The sequence below is a fragment of the Chrysochloris asiatica genome, unplaced genomic scaffold (genome assembly GCF_000296735.1).
Source record: "Chrysochloris asiatica unplaced genomic scaffold, ChrAsi1.0 scaffold00031, whole genome shotgun sequence".
NCBI lineage: Eukaryota > Metazoa > Chordata > Mammalia > Afrosoricida > Chrysochloridae > Chrysochloris > Chrysochloris asiatica.
The window spans coordinates 9275487-9286270 of NW_006408549.1; the positions used below are offsets into that span (position 1 = coordinate 9275487).

At 38.8% G+C, this 10784-nt stretch overlaps 1 protein-coding gene and 1 pseudogene across 1 annotated transcript in view; one reads left to right on the top strand and one right to left on the bottom strand.

Moving 5' to 3' along the window:
• Positions 1 to 847, top strand: part of LOC102818096 — a 4631-nt pseudogene extending 3784 nt beyond the window's left edge.
• A 6565-nt stretch (positions 848 to 7412) lies between these two features.
• Positions 7413 to 10784, bottom strand: part of TMEM67 (transmembrane protein 67) — a 96071-nt gene continuing 92699 nt past the window's right edge. The window contains exons 27-28 of the mRNA XM_006859218.1: positions 10077 to 10219; positions 7413 to 7551 (exon numbers count right to left, since the gene is read on the bottom strand). Coding sequence (XP_006859280.1) covers positions 7471 to 7551; positions 10077 to 10219 — 224 coding nt within the window. The 3' untranslated portion in view covers positions 7413 to 7470. The remainder of the gene's footprint in view (positions 7552 to 10076; positions 10220 to 10784) is intronic.

The following is a 10784-nucleotide window of genomic DNA, read 5'->3' on the forward strand; positions in this document are numbered from 1 at the left end:
AATTAAAAAAAAAACACAAAATATGACCTTGAGTATATACCACTGAAATGTAGAGATCATCTCACGAACAGATCTGATGCATTAGATAGTAATGATTGAAGACCAGATAATATTAAGAACATTATACATGAAGAAAGCAGTCATTGAAGATCGGAAACAAACAAACAATCAAAATGGATATCAGAAGAGACTCTGAAACTTGCTTTCTAAAGTAGAGAAGTTAAAGTGAATGGAAGAAATAAGGAAGTCAAAGAGATAAACAGAAACTTTCAAAAGGAAGCTTGAGATAACAAAGTCAAGTATTACAATGAAATGTGCAAAGACTTTAATTTAGAAAACTAAAAGGGAAAAACATGCTTATCACTTCTTAAACTAAAGAATTGAAGAAAACTTTCAAGTCTCCAGTGGCAATATTGAAGGATTTCATGAGAAAATACTGAAAGATGCAAGAAACATCAAAAAATGAAAGGAAGCTCCCCACCCCAGCAAACAGCTGTCCACCAAGGCTGCCGGGAAGAGCGCTCCCTCTACCCTTGAGTGAAGAAGCCCCATTGTTACAGGACTGGCACGGTGGAGCTGCGGGAAATCCAGATCCGCCGCTACCAAGAAGTCCACCGAGTTGCTCATCCAGAAGCTGCTTTTCCAAAGGTTGGAGCTGGAGATGGCCCAAGACTTCCAGACAGTCTTGAAGTTCCAGAGCGCAGCCATCGGCGCCCTGCAGGAGGCCAGCGAGGCGTACCTGGTGGATCTGTTCGAAGACACCAACCTGTGCACCATCCACGCCAAGAGAGTCGCCATGATGCCCAGACATCCAGCTGGCCCGCCGGATACTGGGGGGTGGGTGTGAGGGGTAAGCGAGTTTAAGCACCAGGCCGTTTTTATGGTGTTTTGTAGTAAATTCTGTAAAATACTTTGGTTTAATTTGTGACATTTTTTGTAAGAAATTGTTTATAATATGTTGCATTTGTACTTAAGTCATTCATCTTTCACTCAGGATGAATGTGAAAAGTGACTGTTGACAGACCTCAGTGATGTGGGCACTGTGGCTCAAGGCAGGACAAGTTGCTGATCTGCAGAAGGGATGGGTGATCACTTCTTACTTCTCATGATGCATGTTTCTGTATGTTACTGACGTGTTGGGTAGCTATTAAGGTACTAGAATTGAGAAATGTGTACAGGGTCCTTTTGCAATAAAACTAGTTACGACTTGATCCAAGTGTTTAACAATTGGGACTGTTAAGTCTGACCAAACATCACTGTGATAGAAATGTGGGCTTTTTCAAGGGTGAAGAGTTACAAGTCTTAACCGCAGTGTAACTTACCGTTTCCTAAAAATAAATAAATAAATAAATAAGAGGTGGGATGGGGGAAAGTAAACGTGGCAGCTATAGAATACACTATGTGCATTTATAATAGCTAATTTATATATTGTAGTGTCGACATTTTTAAATGAAATGTTTTACATTTACATGTGGTGGGGCGTCTTGTCATCCAGGTGTGTGTAATTTAGAGTCCAGTAGTTTGCCTCTCACTAGATGCACTTGTTCTTGTAGTGAAATGCTCTGCCGCGCTCTACCTTGCATAAGTCCTCATTCTACCATGTGTTAACTAACCCTCCAGCTGATAATGCAGACACTAACGGGGGATTTTATTTTATAAGGGCTCTAGACTATCTAATACCAGATATCCACACCAGCATCATCCGTTAACTATCTTCAGAACTAGTTAAGTGTGCCGCTTTTTGTTGTTTAGTGGTTGATCTCCAAACTAGGTTGAATTTTTCTCCTCTACAAAGAGGAATCAATACTGAAGTTCTTTTCCTTGTGGAGTTTGTTCTAATCCTCAGTTTTGGACTTGCTGTCTGGGAGGGTCACGTGACTCCAGCTTCTTGTTCCCCTGCTAATTACTAGGGGGTGTTGTGTTAGGTGACATCTAGTCTAGTGGCCTGGAGAAAAATCACAGATGTGGTCTTCAAAGTGGTTTCAAAATTTATCCTCTTATTGAAGTTTTTTTAGGTCAATTATGTGTGTTGACTAAATTTACCAATAAACTTGTTTATCCATCTATATCTAAAGTTTGAATAAACAGAACTTTAGTACGTTTTGCTAAATAGATGAGGAATTTTCCTTAATTACAGAAAGCATGTAAATGAATCCTCTTCTAAATCTATAAAAATTCCATAAACCTCCTCCTAATACTGTCAAGGAATCGTGTATTTTCATCACATTCAAGGTACCATCTAAGCTGAGACACAAGTAGTTTAAAGTTCTAGAACTATTTTGAGGATCTTTTTCCATGAACCTGGTTTGCAGCAGGTTTATAGAAATGTATACAACAGGCTCTTTGAACATGAATCCATAGACATGTTCATTGTTCAGCTAAGTAGCCATTTCAAAACCACCACTTTAGACCAGTGACGTCCTCCACTGAAGCGTATAGTACACTGATTCCAGCAAGACCAGGCACAGGAACAAGCAGCATGCAGAAAATGCATTCTTTATGTTCAAAGTTTGGAGCTGTAGAGTTTTTGCCCTAAATAGAAGTTGCTTTTTTAAGACAGTTTACAGTTTGAAGAGTTTATTAAGAGGAAGGTGCACTAGAGTGGAGCTGCTCTGGCAGTTTTCATACCTTGAAGTCTGGATGACCCGGGTGTCAGGTGGAGCTCATTACAGTGTAAAGTGGTTTAGAAGTTCCTAATGGCTCTTGAGATGAACAAGTGTCAAATCTGACCATTTTAATACTGCTTCTGGATGAAGCTAGATCAGAGTGTCTAGTAGCGTTTAAGTATACACAGTGGACACACAAATATTAGAGATAGTGTTTGAGTTGTTACTATGCAACCTGTAATAACCCAAATGGGTGGCACTGTGAGCTTTCTCCCCCAGTCTGCAGCCTTTCCAATTGTACTGAAATCTGCTAAAGTGCAACTCCTTTTCACAGTAATTGCTTGCGTTTTAACCGCAGTCAAAGGTGCTTTCTGGTTCTTGGAAGTAGTGCCCACACATCGCTTAGCTAAGGGTGATGGAACAGTCTGTAAGGAGAAACAGTAAAAAGTTGGAGCCCATTAAGGTACCCTGTGCCCTTGATGGATGAGACAAAAATAAAGTTGTTGAAGTTAGACCTTAAAAAAAAAAAAATATGATCAAGAACTGATGGTACTAAGGAAGAAATCCAAGCTGTACTGAAGCCACTGGTGAAAAGCAAGGCCCCAGAAACTGATGGAATACAAATAGGAATGTTTCAACAAATGATGTAGTGCTGAAAGTGTTCACTGGTTTATGACAAGAAATTTGGAAAACAGCTACCTGGAAAACTGACGGAAAGAAATCTATAATCATGCCCATTCCAAAGAAAGGTGACCCAATGGAGTGTGGAAATTGTCAAACAATATCATTAATATCACATGCAAGTAAAATTCTGCTAAAGGTAACTCCAAAACAGTTGCAGGAGTACATGGACAGGGAGCTGCCAAAAATTCAAGCTAGATTCAGAAGAGGGCATGCAACTAGGGATATCAGATAGATCTTGGCTGAAAGCAGAAAATACCAGAAAGTTTTACTGACTATGCAAAGGCTTTCAACTATATAGATAACAAACTATAGATTACATTGCAAAGAATGGGGATTGCGAACATTTAAATTGTGTTCATATGGAAGTGTTACACAGACCACGAGGCAGTCATTAGAATAGAACAAGGAGACACTGAGTGGTTTAAAATCAAGAAAGGTGTGCATCAGGGTTGTATCCTTTCACCATACTTATTTGATCTGTATGCTGAGCAAAGAATCTGAAAAACTGGATTAAATGAAGAAAACATGGCATCAGGATTAGAGAAAGATTCATCAACAGCCTGCAATATGCTGATGACACACCTTGCTTGATGGAAGCAAAGAGGATTTGAAGGCTTGATTGATCCTTGGAAGCCGCAACGGCAAGCCTTGGACTCTCATACTTCAGACATGTTTTTGAGAAGGACCAGTCACTAAAGGATATCGCACTTGCTAAAGTAGAATGGGTCAGCAAAAATGAGGAAGACCCTCCATGAGACAGAATGACACAATGGCAACCACAATGGGCTCAAACATAACTGTGAAGATGACGAAGGACCGAGCAGTGTTTCATTCTATTGTACAAAAGTTTCCTGTGAGTCCAAAGTGACTTGACAGCATCTAACAACAATACCAGGTAGTACCTGTGATGTGATGGGGCTTCATTCAGACAACTCTGTCATAGGTTTGTTCTGAAGTAGTTATTGCTACTTAGTATCTTTATAAATCCAATCTTTGTCTTGGGGGTTGGAAACATTACATATAAACTTAAGACATATTTTAATGCATACATAAAATTTTAAAATACAAAAATAAAAAATTCACTGATGATGAACCTTTGGTCAGTTGTCAGCTGCAGTAATAACTGTATTTGTGTTAGAGTCTGGATCATCTGGTTTATCCCTTGGAATGACAATGGTGTTTCTAGTCAGAAAATTAGTGAGAGCATCTGGATGTTCCCTTACTCCTTCCAAATTTGCCTACTGAATTTAAAAAAGGAATGGTAGAAAGGTCTATGAGGTAGGTAGGAACTATTAATCTAATCTCATTAATTGATGAGGAAATTACATTACTTGCCTCAACTCACACAGCTCAAAGATGCAGAGTGACTTGGTTCAATGTCCTAAAGCTAATAACTGGCAGGGTGAAAATTCTAATACGAATTCAGAGCTTCTGTTAATAAATCTAGGAGCCCTGGTGGTGTGGTAGGGTAAGCACTAGACTGCTAACTATAAGGCCAGTGGTTCAAACCCACTAGTGACTCTGCAGGAGAAAGATGAGGCTGTCTTCTGCGGTAAAGATTTACAGTGTGGGAAACCCTACATAGGGTCGCTATGAGTTAGAATCAACTAGATGGCAGCTAGTGGGTTACTTAATCTGGAGCATTTACCATTAAACCAGCCTGCTTCCTGACTTACACTCATTTCCTCTTGACTTACATTTGTCAGTATTTACAGATACCACAAAGGATACACACTTACTTCTACTATATCTGGCTTGCAAGCATTGTGTGAATGGTCACTTAATCTAGGTAACCGTTTTCACAATTAGCAATCTGTCAGGAAGCAGAGGCAGAGAAATGAGCATCTATAAATATTTCATAATAGAGACACTGGTCTGCAGAATTATTCTAGGGGCTTATACACTTCTAAGAGTCATGGTTGCATAGTGGTTAAGCACTTGGATAAGAGAAAGGTTACCGGTTCCAACCTGCTAACCCTCCTGGCAGTCAGCTTCCATAAAGATTTCCAGCACTGGAAACTCTGCAGCGGTTCTGCTCTGTCCACCAGGTTGCTAAAAGCTGAAATCCACTCAACATGGCAGTGGGTTTGGTTTCAGTTTCAGTACATACTTCTAGAAGCCCTTAGGGGCATGTGTTGGGCGCAGTGCTTAAGTGCTTGGCTGCTAAATGGTTTGAATCCACCAGTCACTCTGTGAGAGAACGATGTGGGTGTCTGCTTCTGTAAAGATTTACGTTCGGCCTTGGAAACCCTGGGGGTCAGTTAGATCCTGTCCTGTAGAGCTGCTACTATTCCACACTGACTCGACTACAACGGGTATACACTCCTAGGAGCCCTGAGGTGGTCAAGTGCTCAGTTGCTAACCAAAAGGTTGCCAGTTTGAACCCACCCAGCAGCTAAATGGGATAAAAGACAGGGCAATCTGCTCCTATAAGGACAACAGCCAAGAGATCCCCATGGGGCAGCTCTACTTTGTCATATAGGGCTGCTATGAGTTAGAATTGACTCGATGGCACACATAGCATGCACTTCCTAAGGAGGACATGAAATACTGAGTGCTATGTTACTACATGCTATTTTCATGAGATCTACATCAATCATGTATGTGAAAGTAGAACAGTAAATCAGGAAGACCATAGAAGAATTGATGCTTTTGAGTTTTGGTGTTAGAGAAGAATACGGAAAGTGCCGTGGGTTGCCCATAGAACCAACAGATCTGTGTTGGAAGAAGTGCAGCCAGAGTGTTCCCTGGAGGCCAAGATGGCCAAATTTCATCTCTCATACTTCAGACATATTGTCAGGAGGGACCAATCTCTGGAGAAGGATATCATGTTTGGTAGGGTGGAGGGTCAAAGAAAAAGAGGATGACCCCCAGTGAGATGGATTGGCCAAGTGGCAGCATCAATGGGCTCAAGCGTGGCAACAGTAGTGAGATTGGCCCAGGATCAGGCAGTGTTTCGTTCTGATGTGCGTAAGGTCGCTATGAGTCGGCACCAACTCGATGGCACCTAGTAACAACAAACATCAATCAAATGAGACACAGAAACACCAAATGTTTATTATATATTTTCAATTTACAAACATAAACAATATTTACATAACATTATAGTATTAATACAGCATTAGGATAGAAAGAAGGCAGTATGAAGTACTGGTTTGGGGGTTAAACACCACCACAATTGAAACATAAAGTGTCTTTCAAGTGCCTCACATAAAATGAGACTGATTAATTGTTAAAGAGTATATTGAAGAAAAGTCCTATCACAAAAAATTATTAGCCACATGGTTCAAAATTCATACTAACTATATTTTGGATTCCAATATTTTTCTCCTTATTTAGAAATACAAAATGCAAGTCTACTGACTTCTGAAGTCTAAGTGTGCTTTCAATAAATCACTGTCAACAAGATAAATGTACAGTTAACTTATTTGCAATCTTTAAACATAACTGAAGAGCGTTCTTAAAATATTAACTAAGGTGGTATAAAAAACTATGTTGAGAAAAAACATTAGCCATCACAGCTTAATAAATATAAATCACACTTAATAGTGATTTATTAAGAATTTTCAAATCTAGTGATGCAAATATACAGAGAAGTATATGTACCATTTCACATTTCAACACAATGTTCTAATGCCAAACAGGGCGAGCGATCACAATGCAGCAAAACTGTGATTGTGCTAATATAATTAAAACATTTAAAACATTTGAAGGTATTTCTTAACATTTATTTAAATATAAAATGTGCAAAACTTAAAAATTTGTTTTGATGAACTTAAGAGTCAAATATTTTTATCTATGTGAGACAGTTCAGACAAATTCTCGTTTATAAATGAGATTTATAAATGTAACGTAAATCTTTACAGAGATGGAAGCTGTTTTATCGCTAAAAAGTGTTATACTGAAAGCAAGACTGAGATTTGTTTTCTTGTCAGTGCTATCTAGTTTACTACTTGATAAATTAAATACCATACATACTAGGAAAACAGTATTTTCAATTATGTAACAATATATATTAACCAAAGCAACTTAGGTATTCACAGGTTATAAAAATAAATCTTTCTGAAGATAAACAAACAAAACCAGAATAATTTGTTACAAATTTTACAAACTAACCTGGCAATCATGATGTTTGTTGTTTGCCATGATTACACTGTCTTGAAGTTATCTATCCCATAAATTATATCAGAAATCTTTGATCTACCAATGTTTTGGATGCCAAATTCCTCTGTCCTACTGCATTACGAATACATCTAAAAATCTGGAAAAAATTAAAACAATTCAGAATGAAAAGGGATATAAAGAAAATTATATATGCACATCAATTAAAATAGCTAAAATAAATAGGTTAATTCACTTAACTATTTATCCTCATATATCAGGCATACGAATTTCATGGTGACACACAAAATTTCATATAAAGACTATTTAGATCACTATTGCCTTTCTTAGGAGAACTGGTGGCACTGTAGTACTGGACTGCTAACCACAACAATGGTGGTTCAAACCCACCAGCCATTCCTTGGAAACCCTACACATGGTTGCTACGAGTCAGAGCTGACTTGATGCCACACAGCAACAGCTAACCACAAGGTCAGCAAGCAGTTCAAACCCACCAGCCGCTCCATAGGTAAAAAGTGATACTTTCTACTCCCATAAAGAGTTACAGTCTCAGAAACCCTATAAAGGATCGCTATGAGTAGGAATTGACTTGATGGCACCTAACAACAACATTATCTTTCTTAATATCAAAGTGCATGTACCTATTTAAAAAATATTTTTATGAACTAGTAATACTAATCATTGCACACAGGGATCCTTTTAAGTATCTCTCTACACTACTGTCCTCTTGTTGTTGTCAGGTGCCATCGAGTCGGAACCGACTCATAGCGACCCCATGCATAGCAGAACTAAACAATGTCCAATCCTGGGCCAACCTCACTACGGCTGCCACACTTGATGCCATCAATGATGTCACCTGGCTGATCCATCTCGTTGGGGGTCTTCCTCTTTCTCTCTGACCCTCCACCTTACCCAGCATGACATCCTTCTCCAGCGACTGTTCTCTCCGGACAATGTGTCCAAAGTATGAGAGACGAAGCCTAACCACCTTGGCCTCCAAGGAGCACTCTAGCTGCACTTCTTCCAAAACAGATCTATTGGTTCTTTTGGCAGTCCATGGAACTTTCAGTATTCTCCTCCAACACCACAACTCAAAGGCATCAATTATTCTACGATCTTCCTTATTCACTGTCCAGCTTTCGCATCCATATGAGGTTATTGAAAATACCATAGCTTGGGTCAGGTGCACCTTAGTCCTCAAGCTGACATCTCTGCTCTTCAACACTTTAAAAAGTTCCTGTGCAGCAGATTTGCCCAATGCAATACGTCATCTGATCTCTTGACTGCTGCTTCCATGAATGTTGATAGTTGATCCAAGAAGAACCGTTGGATCGTGGCTTTGAGGTGGGGTCAACCAACTTAGAGACCCACAAACCCAGCCCAAAGCGTCTCACTACAACCCAGTCGCCCCTGCTGCGCTTCTGCTTCTTGATTGACATCCAAGTACAGAAATCCCGCCTTTGAGCCTGACTTAAGGGCCCTAGCACAAGGAGATTCCTATTTAACAGCAACCATGCAACCACCACCATTCGTCTGTCTGTCATGCTGTGGTGGTTTGAATTGCTGTGATTCTGAGGGCTATGCCACCGGTATTTTAAATAACCAGCAGGGTCACCCATGGTGGACAGGTTTCAGATGAGCTTCCAAACAAAGCAGACTAGGAAGAAAGAGTGACAAACTACTTCCGAATCGCTAGTCACTGAAAACTCTATGAATAGCAGAGAACCATTGTCAGATACAGGACTGTAAAGTGGGAAGGCACTCAGAATACGACTGTCCTCCACAAGCTATGAAAATACCAACAGAATCTACTTATCAGAGACAGAATTTTTTCATAATTTTAGTGCTATCAAAGATTAATAAATTATATCTTACTGACTCATATACTTCCTTGACATTGTGGAAAATAATCAGATAATATTACTAATATTTCTTGAAATCATCATCACTTCAGACTCTAATGCCATCTATGTCGTTTTTCATCCACATTGGTAGAGAATGTGTGAGAGGTGGAAGATAAAGGCGCTTTTCAGTGGCTGAGCACTAAGCTGGAATTCCAGTGTTTGGTTATTTTGCTATGTTAACATTTCAGGCATATAAGAGATGGGCAGTTTGAGTGTCTTCATACTCAATCAACTTATGCTCTGCACTAAAAAATCAAACTCAATGCCCTCGAGTCAATAACGACTCAGAGCAACCCTACATAGGACAGAGCAGAGCTGCTCCTGTGTTTCCTAGACTAAATCTTCACAGGAATAGACAGCCTCCTCTTTCTCCATGAAGTGGCTGGTGGGTTTTGAATCGCCGACTTTGCAGTGAGCAGCCAATGCTTTAGCCCACAGTGCCATCAGGACACCTTATACTCTACATTAAGCCCTAGAATTTCCCTGACCTTAACAGACATTTGAACTGCAAGGCCGGTGGTTCAAACTCACCAGCCACTCCTCGGAAACCTTATACAGAGTTGCTATGAGTCGGAACCAACTTGACAGCACTTAACAATGGACATATAGTATAGTGAGGTTGCAGAAATGTTAAACCTTCTTTAGATATTCTAAGCGTTTATAAATTCCTAGTGAAAACTAATCAAGGTTACTTTATACTATAAAAATATCTATTTCAAATATATCTTTTAATACATCCAGAAAAAATTGAAAACCTTACCTCTTGCTGTAAGTATGTAAGGAAGGCTGCTAAAATAAAATTTTGGCAAGCCAAATCCACAACACAGAAGAAGAGCAGATCAAAGATAAGAAGAGTGGATTCATTTCCATAATACAGAACACTGCTGAAAGAATAACCTTCATCTATTAAAAAAAAAAAAAAAGACATTTAAATTTGTAAAATAGAATTTAAAAAACAGGACAAATTTTGTATACATATCTGGTGGTTAAATTCAAATACTTAAATCAGCGTATCAGAAGCAAGTTACTATATATAGAATTCACGGCTTAAAATATAATACATAAAGGGTATAGATTTGTTCATCTCAAGGAGTCAGAGAAATCTGCTCACAAAAAGCAATTGAAAAACAAAAAACATTAGCACCATAGGTTGGCAACTGCTACTAGTTTAAGTATATAGTAATACTTTTCAAAAACCAGGCAGTAAATGTCTTTTTTCTTATTTAATCTCAGAAAGAGTAAAAACAAAACAAAAAGGCAAAATACAGAAACAGTACAGTATGTGCTATAATCTGTGCCACACACTTTCTCTCTCTCTCTATTTATATATATACATATACATACTTATAAACACACAATCATCACAATCATTTTGCTTGCTTATGAATGAAATTTCTCTGGAAATAAAAAAAAAAGACTGATAACATAGATTTCTTTTGGTTTTGATTTTTTAACTTCTTATTGTGTG